Source organism: Monodelphis domestica, chromosome 1 (genome assembly GCF_027887165.1).
Source record: "Monodelphis domestica isolate mMonDom1 chromosome 1, mMonDom1.pri, whole genome shotgun sequence".
Classification (NCBI taxonomy): Eukaryota; Metazoa; Chordata; class Mammalia; order Didelphimorphia; family Didelphidae; genus Monodelphis; species Monodelphis domestica.
In genome coordinates, this window is record NC_077227.1 from 174,191,239 (window position 1) to 174,203,805 (window position 12,567).

General features: G+C 37.7%; 1 protein-coding gene across 1 annotated transcript; it reads right to left on the minus strand.

The window, feature by feature from the left end:
- Positions 1–401: 401 nt before the first annotated feature.
- Positions 402–9,747, minus strand: LOC103102267 (ribonuclease pancreatic A-like). Its single transcript, XM_007479763.2, has 2 exons — positions 9,697–9,747; positions 402–1,160 (listed from the first exon to the last, which is right to left on the minus strand). Exon 2 carries the CDS (start codon positions 1,129–1,131, stop codon positions 682–684), a length of 450 nt encoding a protein of 149 aa, XP_007479825.2. The 5' UTR covers positions 1,132–1,160; positions 9,697–9,747; the 3' UTR covers positions 402–681.
- Between the last annotated feature and the right edge of the window lie 2,820 nt (positions 9,748–12,567).

A 12,567-nucleotide genomic window follows, 5' to 3' on the forward strand; every position in this document is an offset into this window, starting at 1 on the left:
GTTAATAAGTGTTTGAGGTTGAATTTGAACTCAAGTCTTCCTGATGCCTGGCTCAGCTCTCTATCCACTATACCTTAGAAGCCCATTGGATGACATGAAAAGACTGAAAGGAATTCTAGGTTCTCTAGATTTGTTACATATTAACTGCCCTTTCCCTCTGTGGAACTAAAACATTTTCACCTATAAAATGAAAGAGTTGGACTAAATAATCTCTAAATTCCTTTGTAACTCAAAAATTCTAAACTCTGTCCTAATATGGGAAAGTGTACTTTCAGCAACTGGACTACACCTATGACTGAGAGGTACTCACAGTGGTCTCCACTGAAATTTTGTGGAAAGGTAATCAAAGAAACAGACTAAATTTGTGTGGCTTCAGGAAACTCCATGAGAAAAGGGTAGATTTTATTGAAAATATCAATGTAGCCGTTAACATTTGGGATTCTTATATTCTCCCTCTGTCCCCAAACACTCCACCATCACAACATCTCTGCAAAATCGAGGGATTCACTTGTTACAGGATCCAATCCCAGTCTCAAACTATGTACCAAATATATGAGTAGTTACAGACATATGCTGAGTGACAAGAGATGCCAGAAGTAGAGGAATATAATTTTATTAATTTTGTCAGGTATTGAGTAATGAATCAGGGTTCCATCCACTTTGCTCCCTTAAGACTCCATCCTATTTTGGAGGATCAAGGTGTACTGGTTTCAAGGTCTTCCCTACACAAGCCACGGTGACATTCTTTTTAACATTGTTCATCCGGCATCTGCATTTGTCTGGCTTAGAACCTCCTGAGAGGTGGCACTCAGTGATTTTCATGGGGTGATTACTCTTGTGACAATTGTGCATATTTTTGTTTGCACATGGCACATTTGGTTCATGGCAAATATTCTCAATGTTCTGGTAAGATTCATGCAAAAAGGTATTGACTGGCTTGCATTTCCTTTTTGTCATGCCCCGTTTAGCCATCATCTGGTCACAGTATTTTTTCCCAGGATTGCCTTTGGTGCCTGAGTCCAAATGCTGTCTCTTAAACTTATCTTCTTGGGACTCAGCTAAGGAATGATGGCTCAGCCCCAGGACCATCAATGTCAGCAGGGACAAAAGGAGTGACCTCTCTGGAATCATTATATCTTCACTCACCAAAGAAATTCTACCTAGGAAAGGAAGGAAGATCAATTTTTTTAAAACCACATCTTGGAAAAAGAATCCCAATCTTAGAGTCAGAGGAAGGTTCTTAGGAGCTCCTGGGATTCCTGTTTTATAAACAATATGGTGAATATTGTGTATTAAAATCTATAAGTAAATGAGTGATCAATAATTAAATCTTTATTTTTTCCAGACAAAAAATTATAAAGATAAAAATGTTGATGTCTATCATAGATTATTATAGTATGTTAGTCATAATACAATCAAAATTTTTTTCATTTTTCCTTTAGTAATCATAAGACCTAGTCCTGGAACCTGGTATATTTATTAAATAATAACCTTGCCCTTATCCCTACCACATTTTCTTCTGGCTATTAAATTCTTTCATAGTTCATCATAACTATTCTTTTACTAAAAAGCACTTCTTTTGCAAGCCAAAAAGGTCCTTACTGCCTGAGAGATTCTTCCAGAAAACTTTATATCTCCAATCCTTCAGTCATTCTGAGTCACCTGTTTTAGTATTTTCCTGCTATCTAATTCTAATTTTAATATCTAATTTTCCCTATCTAATGTCCACTCCTCTTCAACATTTCAAAATATAAGGAGATAATAACTGGGAGTGGAGTCCCTTGGAAGGGACGGGGTAAACTTCTTATACTACAAGGGATCCAGTAATGGAATGTAAGGCCATCCTTCAAATACACTTTAAACCTTGTCAGTAGCTATTGGTATTCTATTCATCAGAGCCAGACTAGACCTTAGAAATCATTTAGTCCAAACATCACATTTTGTTGATTAAAAAAAACAACAACAAGTGACTAAAGTAGCTTTATTGAGATCTTATAGGTAGCTAGTAACTGGAAGAACCAGGATTTTAATCCAAGTTTTCCTTCTCCAAATCCAGAACTCTTTTCGTATCATTGGATCTACCATAGCTCATATCTTCAGGAATATAACTACTTGATATAGCCTGGTTACCCTGAAGGAAAGGAGATGGTCTTACCCTGACACCAGCATTTTAAAGGTTATTTCAAAGAATATCATTCTTCCTCCATAGGATTTCCTTCCCTCTCCAGTCTTCAGAGTGACCTCAACTACACTCTTTCTTCCCCTTTCACCAGGTGATAGGTCTTCCCCATAAGTCTCCCTATTGCCATTATACTTCACTTTGGATCCTCAAGAAAGAATATTTCCATATAATTCCCCAAGACCCTTATCACATATTGTTGGGGGGTTTCTGGTCTGTCTTCCGAGTGTGTTATAACTGTCTCTGAGCATTGAGTCACTCTACCTATGATCCATTCATTTTACAGATGAGGAAACTGAAGTCCAGAGAGGAAAAAGAATTTCCTCATAGGTAACAAAGATAGCAACAGATGGGATTAGAACCTAAACTTTCTTTTTTTTTTTTAATATATTTTATTTGATCATTTCCAAGCATTATTCGTTAAAGACATAGATCATTTTCTTTTCCTCCCCCCCCCACCCCCCATAGCCGACACGTAAGTCCACTGGGCATTAGATGTTTTCTTGATTTGAACCCATTGCTTTGTTAATAGTATTTGCATTAGAGTGTTCATTTAGAGTCTATCCTCTGTCATGTCCCCTCAACCTCTGTATTCAGGCAGTTGCTTTTTCTCGGTGTTTCCACTCCCATAGTTTATCCTTTGCTTATGAATGGTGTTTTTTTCTCCTGGATCCCTGCAAGTTGTTCAGGGACATTACACCGCCACTAATGGAGAAGTCCATTACGTTCGATGATACCACAGTGTATTAGTCTCTGTGTACAATGTTCTCCTGGTTCTGCTCCTCTCGCTCTGCATCACTTCCTGGAGGTTGTTCCAGTCTCCATGGAACTTCTCCACTTTATTATTCCTTTTAGCACAATAGTACTCCATCACCAACATATACCACAGTTTGTTCAGCCATTCCCCAATTGATGGGCATCCCCTCATTTTCCAGTTTTGGGCCACCACAAAGAGCGCAGCTATGAATATTTTTGTACAAGTCTTTGTGTCCATTGTCTCTTTGGGGTACAGACCCAGCAGTGCTATGGCTGGGTCAAAGGGTAGATATTCTTTTAGCACCCTTTGGGCATAGTTCCAAATTGCCCTCCAGAATGGTTGGATCAGTTCACAGCTCCACCAGCAATGAATTAATGTCCCTATTTTGCCACATCCCCTCCAGCATTCATTACTTTCCTTTGCTGTTATGTTAGCCAATCTGCTAGGTGTGAGGTGATACCTCAGAGTTGTTTTGATTTGCATCTCTCTGATTATAAGAGATGTAGAACACTTCTTCATGTGCTTGTTAATAGTTTTGATTTCTTTATCTGAGAACTGCCTATCCATTTCCCTTGCCCATTTATCAATTGGAGAATGGCTTGATTTTTTGTACAATTGATTTAGCTCATTATAAATATGAGTAATTAAACCTTTGTCAGAGGTTTCTATGAAGATTTTTTCCCAATTTGTTGTTTCCCTTCTGATTTTAGTTATATTGGTTTTGTTTGTACAAAAGCTTTTTAGTTTGATGTAGTCAAAATTATTTATTTTACATTTTGTGATTCTTTCTATATCTTGCTTGGTTTTAAAGCCTTTCCCCTCCCAAAGGTCTGACATGTATACTATTCTGTGTTTACCCAATTTACTTATGGTTTCCTTCTTTATGTTTAAGTCACTCACCCATTTTGAATTTATCTTGGTGTAGGGTGTGAGGTGTTGATCTATTCCTAGTCTCTCCCACACTGTCTTCCAATTTTCCCAGCAGTTTTTATCGAATAGTGGATTTTTGTCCCAAAAGCTGGGATCTTTGGGTTTATCGTATACTGTCTTGCTGAGGTCGCTTTCCCCCAGTCTATTCCACTGATCTTCCTTTCTGTTTCTTAGCCAGTACCAAATTGTTTTGATGACTGCTGCTTTGTAATATAGTTTAAGGTCTGAGACTGCAAGGCCCCCATCATATGTGTTTTTTTTCATTATTTCCCTGGATATCCTTGATCTTTTGTTCTTCCAAATGAACTTTGTTATGGTTTTTTCTAAATCAGTGAAGAAGTATTTTGGTAGTTCAATGGGTATGGCACTAAATAGATAAATAAGTTTGGGTAGGATGGTCATTTTTATTATATTGGCTCGTCCTATCCATGAGCAGTTAATGTTTTTCCATTTGTTCAAGTCTAGTTTTAGTTGTGTGGCGAGTGTTTTGTAGTTGTGTTCATATAGTTCCTGTGTTTGTCTTGGGAGGTAGATTCCTAGGTATTTTATTTTGTCTAAGGTGATTTTGAATGGGATTTCTCTTTCTAGTTCTTGCTGCTGAGCTGTGTTGGAGATATATAGAAAAGCTGATGATTTATGTGGGTTTATTTTGTATCCTGCAACTTTGCTAAAGTTGTTGATTATTTCAATTAGCTTTTTGGTTGAATCTCTAGGATTCTTTAAGTAGACCATCATGTCATCCGCAAAGAGTGATAACTTGGTCTCCTCCTTGCCTATTTTGATGCCTTCAATTCCTTTATCTTCTCTAATTGCTACTGCTAGTGTTTCTAGTACAATGTCAAATAGTAGAGGTGATAATGGGCATCCTTGTTTCACTCCTGATCTTATTGGGAATGCATCTAGTTTATCCCCATTGCAGATGATATTAGCTGTTGGTTTTAGATATATACTGTTTATTATTTTTAGGAATGACCCTTCTATTCCTATGCTTTCTAGTGTTCTTAATAGGAATGGGTGTTGTATTTTATCAAAGGCTTTTTCTGCATCTATTGAAATAATCATGTGATTCTTGCTAGTTTGCTTGTTGATGTGGTCAATTATGTGGATGGTTTTCCTAATGTTGAACCAGCCCTGCATCCCTGGTATGAATCCTACTTGATCATGGTGAATGATCCTTCTGATCACTTGCTGGAGTCTTTTTGCTAGTATCCTATTTAAGATTTTTGCATCTATATTCATTAGGGAGATTGGCCTATAGTTTTCTTTCTCTGTTTTTGACCTGCCTGGTTTTGGAATCAGTACCATGTTTGTGTCGTAAAAGGAGTTTGGTAGAACTCCCTCTTTGCTTATTATGTCAAATAGTTTGTATAGTATTGGGATTAACTGTTCTCTGGATGTTTGATAGAATTCACAGGTGAATCCATCAGGCCCTGGGGACTTTTTCTTAGGAAGTTCTTTGATGGCTTGTTGGATTTCAATTTCTGATATGGGATTATTTAGGAATTCTATTTCCTCTTCTGTTAGTCTAGGCAGTTTGTATTTTTGTATATATTCATCCATATCACCTAAATTGGTGTATTTATTGCCATATAATTGGGCAAAGTAATTTCTAATGATTGCCTTAATTTCCTCCTCATTGGAGGTGCTGTCCCCCTTTTCATCTTTAATGCTGTGAATTTGCTTTTCTTCCTTCCTTTTTTTAACTAGATTGACCAGTACCTTGTCTATTTTGTTTGTTTTTTCAAAGTACCAGCTTCTTGTCTCATTTATTAAATCAATAGTTCTATCACTTTCGATTTTATTAATTTCTCCCTTAATTTTTAGGATTTCTAATTTGGTTTTCTGCTGGGGGTTTTTAATTTGATCGCTTTCCAGTTTTTTCATTTGCATTTCCAATTGATTGATCTCTGCTCTCCCTTGTTTGTTAATATAAGCATTCAGGGATATAAATTTACCTCTGATTACTGCTTTGGCTGCATCCCAAAAGGTTTGAAAGGATGTTTCGCCATTGTCATTTTCCTCGATGAAATTATTAATTGTTTCTATGATTTCTTCTTTAACTAAATGGTTTTGGAGTATCATATTGTTTAATTTCCAATTGGTTTTAGATTTGGTTTTCCATGTACCATTACTAATCATTATTTTTATTGCCTTGTGATCTGAGAAGGCTGCATTCATTATTTCTGCTTTTCTGCATTTGTGTGCTATGTTTCTGTGACCTAATGTATGGTCAATTTTTGTGAATGTGCCATGTGGTGCTGAGAAGAAGGTGTATTCCTTTTTATCCCTATTTATTTTTCTCCATATGTCTATTAATTCTAATTTTTCTAAGATTTCATTCACTTCTTTTACCTCTTTCTTATTTATTTTTTGATTTGATTTATCTAAATTTGATAATGGTTGGTTTAAGTCTCCCACTAGTATGGTTTTATTGTCTATTTCTTCCTTCAATTCTCCTAGTTTCTCCATTAGAAATTTGGGTGCTATATTATTTGGTGCATACATATTGATTAATGATATTTCCTCATTGTCTATAGTCCCTTTTAACAAAATATAATTACCTTCCCTATCCCTTTTGATCAGGTCTATTTTTGCATTGGCTTTATCAGATATCATGATTACCACTCCTGCCTTCTTTCTATCAGTTGAAGCCCAGAAGGTCTTACTCCATCCTTTAATTCTGACCTTGTGGGTGTCAACCCGCCTCATGTGTGTTTCTTGAAGACAACATATGGTAGGGTTTTGGATTCTAATCCATTCTGCTATTCGTCTACGTTTTATGGGTGAGTTCATCCCATTCACGTTCAAAGTTATGATTGTCATTTGTGGACTCCCTGGCATTTTGATTGCCTTCCCTAATTCTAACCTTTTCTTCTTCGGCTCTACCTTTTAGTCCAGTGATTTACTTTGAAACAGTCCCCCTTGTCCCCTCCCTTGATGTTTCCCTTTTTAGTCCCTCCCTTTTTGTTCCCTCCCCCTCCCCCCTCTCTTTCCCTCCCTTTTTGTTCTCCCTCTCCCCCTCCCCCCCTTGGTTTTCCCTTCTCCTTACCCTTGTTGGGTAAGATAGAATTCAAGATCCCAATGGATCTGGATGTTTTTCCCTCTCAGAGCTGATTTCCCTGAGATTGAGGTTGAATTAACCCCCCCCCTCTCTTCCTCTCCTTCTTATAGGAGTTTTCTTCCCCTCCCCTTCCCATGTGAATCTTTGTGTGAGAATGATTATTCTATTTGGTCTTTCTTTACCCCCTATTTATACATTACATTTTCCCCACATGTTAGTATACATAGGTTGATATAAATGTAGTCCTTATAGAAGAGAGTTTGAGTAAAAGAAGAAGATAACATTTTCCCCTTTCCTTAATATTTACCTTTTCAGGTATTCCTTGCTCTTTGATTTTTGGTATCAAACTTTCCACAGAGCTCTGGTCTTTTCTTTGCAAAAAGTTGGAAGTCTTCTATTTTGTTGAATGCCCATACTTTCCCTTGGAAGTATATAGTCAGTTTTGCTGGGTAGCTGATTCTTGGTTGGAGACCCAGCTCTCTTGCCTTTCTGAAGATCATGTTCCATGCCTTACGATCATTCAGAGTAGAACTTGCAAGGTCTTGGGTGACCCTGATTGGCATTCCTTTATATCTAAATTGTCTTTTTCTGGCTTCCTGTAGGATTTTTTCTTTTGTTTGATAGCTTTGGAATTTGGCAATTACATTCCTGGGAGTTGTCTTTTGGGGGTTTAGTGTAGAAGGTGTTCTGTGAGCTCTGTCAGTGGCTGTATTGCCCCCTTGTTCTAGAATCTCTGGGCAATTTTCTTTGATTATATCTTGTATCACCATGTCCAGTTTGGTGTTTATTTCTGGCTTTTCTGGGAGTCCAATTATTCTTAAATTATCCCTTCTCCCCCTATTTTCCAGATCTATCACCTTGTCGGTGAGATATTTTATGTTCTCTTCTAATTTCTTGGTATTTTGGCTTTGCTTTATTAATTCTTGCTCTTTTACACGATCGTTGTCTTCCAGCTGCCTGATTCTGGCCTTTAAAGCCTGGTTTTCTTTTACAGTTTGGTCAAACTGGTTTTGTAGATGCGTGAATTTCTTTTGCATTATTTCCAACTTTTCCTCCCAGAAGGCTTCCATCTTTTTGGTCATTTCTGATTCAAATTCTTCATAGGTTTGTGGAGAGTTTCCATTTCCTTTGGAAGGTTTTGGAGCATTTTCTTTTATATTATCTTCTGTCTGCTCTGTATTTTGTATTTTGGCTCCATAGAATGTGTCCAAAGTCGCCCCTTTCTTCTTATTTTTCTTGGTATTTTGGGGCTTCTGTGGTTCTGTGGAGTTTGCCATTTCTGAATGTGGAGGATTAGTCCTGGGCAGATGGTTCTATGAGCTTTCCCTGGGTTAAACTGAATATGCCTCACTGGAACTGGAATGGAAGGGTCGGACCACGAGGCCACACTCTCCCCGGGCTCGCTTTCCGGAAGTTGCCTTCAGAATCGCTGGCCGTGAGGCTGTTTCGTGGCCTGCGGGGGGATGGGCTGCAGCTAGCCCAAGCTCCGAGGGCGAGGACTTTCACTGAGACTTGGATAGCAGGATCCAGCCCGTGGGGCTGTCTTGCCCGCCCTGAGGGTTGCTGTTGTTTCGACCAGCTCTCTGCAGCGGAAGCCCCAGGCAGTAACTTTCACCGGGACTGTAGAAGGCCCTGAGGGTTCTGCTCTCTGAGCCCGAGAAGCCTTGGACTCTGCGCTCCTACCCCTGAGGTCCGAGTGATCTCGGGTTCTGGCTTTTAAGGGGAGCCGTACCTTTTGATCCGGGTCCAGGTCCAGGAGGAGGGTTCCCAGGGTCTGTGCTGTTGATCGTTTTGAATTTCGGCGCCTTAGGAGCTTATCGTTTGAGATCGGTCGGGAAGGGTTTTCAGGAGATCTGAGCTTTAGCTTTCTCTAAGCCGCCATCTTAACCGGAAGTCTCCCTAAACTTTCTAAGTACTGTATTCACCCTTATTTCCACTACTCATGTTGCCTCCTTCCTCCTCCAAGAAGCAATAGGAATTAGGAACAGTCCTGACAATGATCATCCATGACTCTTTTTCAGAAATTGTCAAGGAAAAGGAGAAGCTCGTATGACAATTCAAACAAAGAAAAAGAGAAAGCCATAGCAATAGGAAAATTTCCTGAAATTATCTAGGAATTTCTCCCACATTAAAAAAATATCATATAATCTATTTAACCTTTCCTTATTCATAGGAATTCTTTGGAAGAAAGTTGTATTGGAATATGATAATTTTACAGAGAATCCTTTTCCCTTTTGTTGCAAGTTATTTCACAGAATTTTGTCCCATAGAAGCTCTTCTCTGGGATAAGTTCTGCCACTTACTTCTAGGAACCCCGATAAATGTTGAGAAAGCCATCTTGCCTCTCATGACATGTTTCTTCATCTCTAAAATGGGGCTAACAATACTTAGACATCTCACCATCTAGGGTTGTTATGAAGAAAATGTTAACCCTAAAAGATTATCAAACACAAGCTCTTTTTATGATGTCCAATCTAAACTCCTCTTATCCAACCAAAACAAATACTTTAGTATTCTATATTCTCTTTCTTTATGAGATGGAGATAAATTTAACTGATCAGCATTTTTAACATCAAATAGTAGCTTCCTACAGATTTAATATTATATAAATTTTAATATTAGCAATAGTGCTATTGTTCAAGCCCCAAAGTTAAAATTCTACCAGTTCAAAGTCCAAATAAGAAAGGACTGAAATCCCCTGTCCATGTCTCACCCAAACTAAATAATCCAAAATCTTTGTTTTAGCCTCCCCATTCATCAACAACTTACCCAACTTCTTGGGTTCTGTGCCTTCTCTGAGGATGCCTGGGCAGCTACCAGACTGCTTCTCCCTTCCTGTCTCTGGTCCAGAGTTTTTATATGTGCCTCCAGTGCCTTGCGGGAAAGGATGAGTAAGATAACTTATGAGGTAAATATGTCATCGCCTGTGGGGCAAAATGAGACATCCAGTTTAGGAAAAGATTCCCTAAAGAACAGGGAAGTGAAGCTCAACTGATAATGAGAGAGGCATGTGAAGAGGTATAACCTACCAATAACCACAGTCACTTCTCTCCATCTTAGAATTCTTGAGAATAGACATTGAGAATGAATTCATCACAGGGTCATGATCATGGTCAAGAGTTTGTATAGGGAATGATAGGCATGGTGATGGCTTTGGGATAAATGTTTGAATTTAAGCACAATTAGAAAATCTGACATTTTCTCCAAGAAATTATTTCAAATACCCTTCTAAAGCTGGTAAGCTTGACTTGGTAGCGTGGGAGAATGTATGTATTTGATATATACTGAAATAATAGTCTGATTCCTCTCAAACAATTAATTTGAACAATATCAAGAACAAAAAGTTGGGGGGAAGATAATCTTAAGATATTATAATAGTAGTATTAAAGATACATAATTGAAATTATCTCAGGTATTAAATAATTTTACCATACTTGATATTTACTATGGAGAGTACTGTTATGTCCTGTCTCTCAGTTCTACTTTTCAAAAAAGTAAAAGAAGTAAGCAACCAGCATTATCAGGTAATCTGGACTCTGACTGCCCATATAACACTTTACATATGACAAAAACATCCCTTCTACAATTTTTCCCAATGTTTATCTTCACTTTACCTCAATTCCTCCAAAAAGGAAAAAACCTGTGGTCTTTGGAGGCAATAAAATCTGCTTTGGGACTGTTCAAATTATTAGAAAATTTTTTCTTTATATCAAATGTATCTGTTTTTTCAAGGGCCATTAAGCACTTCTGATTCTACCCTCTCAGACTAAAAAAGAACAAGTCTATTCCTTCTTTCACATATGTCCTTCAAATAATTGATGACAGTTATCTTGTAACCTGAGTTCCTTCAACTGATTTTGGAGATGTTTTCGAGTCCTGCTATTACCCTGATTACCTACTTCTGAATATATAGTAATTTATATGTCTTTCCTAAATGGCATGCCCCAAACTGAACACAGAGCTCCATGCATGCCATGACCAAGGCAAAGGATGGTGAAACTGTTGTCTCCTTTGTTCAAGATCTTATGTTTCTTTTAATTCAACCCATGATAGCATTAGTTTGGGGGCTGCCATGTCACACCAGTGACTTATTTGGAGTCCACTAGAATATCCAAATATTTTTCTTTTTTTAATACTTTGATTATGTTTTATTTGTTTAAAGCAAAAATCTACCTTCTCATTCTTCTCCGCAACCCTCCCTCCACAACTGAGAATAAAGCAAAAACAAAATCCATTATAAATATATATAGTCAATCAAAACAAATTTTCATTTGTCCATATCCAACAAAAATGTGTCTCATTCTACCTAGATTCCCTCTGTGACCCCCTAATTATGATATAGGGGACACGTGTTTCATATTCTCATATTAGAATATAAGTAGTTCATTCTTGAACTTTAATCTTTAATCATTGTTTATCGCTTTTTACCTTTTTCTGTTTCTCTTCATTATTGTGTCTTTTCATCTGGAAAGTTTAGAAGTCATCTGTTTTCATTAAAGACTAATTTTCCCTCTTCAGCACTATACTCAGTTTTTCTGGTGGTTACTCTTGTTTGGATATGGAAATAAGTTTTGCATGATTATACATGTGTAACCCAGAACAGGGAGGGAATGAGACATGGAGACAATCTTGATCTTATAATGTCAGAAGATATATGTGGAAAATTGTTATTACATGTAATTGGAAAGATAAAATATCCTTTTTTTCTTGTTTGTAAGCCTATGTTGTGGAATACAAGAATATCATTTTCTAAGGCTTCTGCTTCTTTACTAGTAGTGGCTAATAAATCATGTGTGATCCTGACAGTGACTTCTTGGTACTTGAATACTTCCTTTCTGGTTCTTGTAATATTTTTAATTTGATTAAGAAACTCTGGATTTGGAGGGGGTGGGGGATTGCCGCGGAGCTGAGGCCAGGGTTGGGATGCGGACGGGGCCGTAGTAGTGACTGGAGCTGCCGCCCGACATGAACTCGCTGGAGCAAGCAGAAGATCTCAAAGCTTTTGAGAGAAGACTTACTGAATATATTTCTTGTTTACAACCTGCTACAGGACGTTGGAGAATGATTCTTATAGTGGTGTCCGTCTGTACAGCTACTGGTGCCTGGAACTGGTTGATAGATCCTGAGACACAAATGGTATCCTTCTTTACGTCTTTATGGAATCATCCATTTTTTTACAATCAGCTGTATCACTCTGATAGGGTTGTTCTTTGCTGGAATACACAAGAAAGTGGTAGCACCATCAATTATAGCAGCCCGATGTCGAACTGTGTTAGCTGAGTATAATATGTCTTGTGATGATACAGGAAAGCTCATTTTGAAACCTAGGCCTCATGTTCAATGACAATCTCTATTCATTTTCATGGGACCTGAAACAGCCTTTCTTCAAATATGTGATGCAGCGAAAAGCCATACAGGATTCCTTTTTACAGTTACTTATATGAAAGTCTTAGCAACAACTGACAAGATGTGTGCAATATTAACCCAGATTGTCTTGATGATTTCTCATGTTATCAGTGCTTTGGGTACTTTTGATTTCCTGCAAGAGTAATTGCAAATGAAGTATGTATTGCAGTTACTAAGTTAAAGCTTAGAGACAGAACCTCATTCAGTTTTTATAATGTATTTTTGCAAACTACT

What these genes read in the sequence shown, in the direction of transcription:
- LOC103102267 (XM_007479763.2), bottom strand. Translation starts at nt 1,131, where the DNA reads ATGATTCCAGAGAGGTCACTCCTTTTGTCCCTGCTGACATTGATGGTC.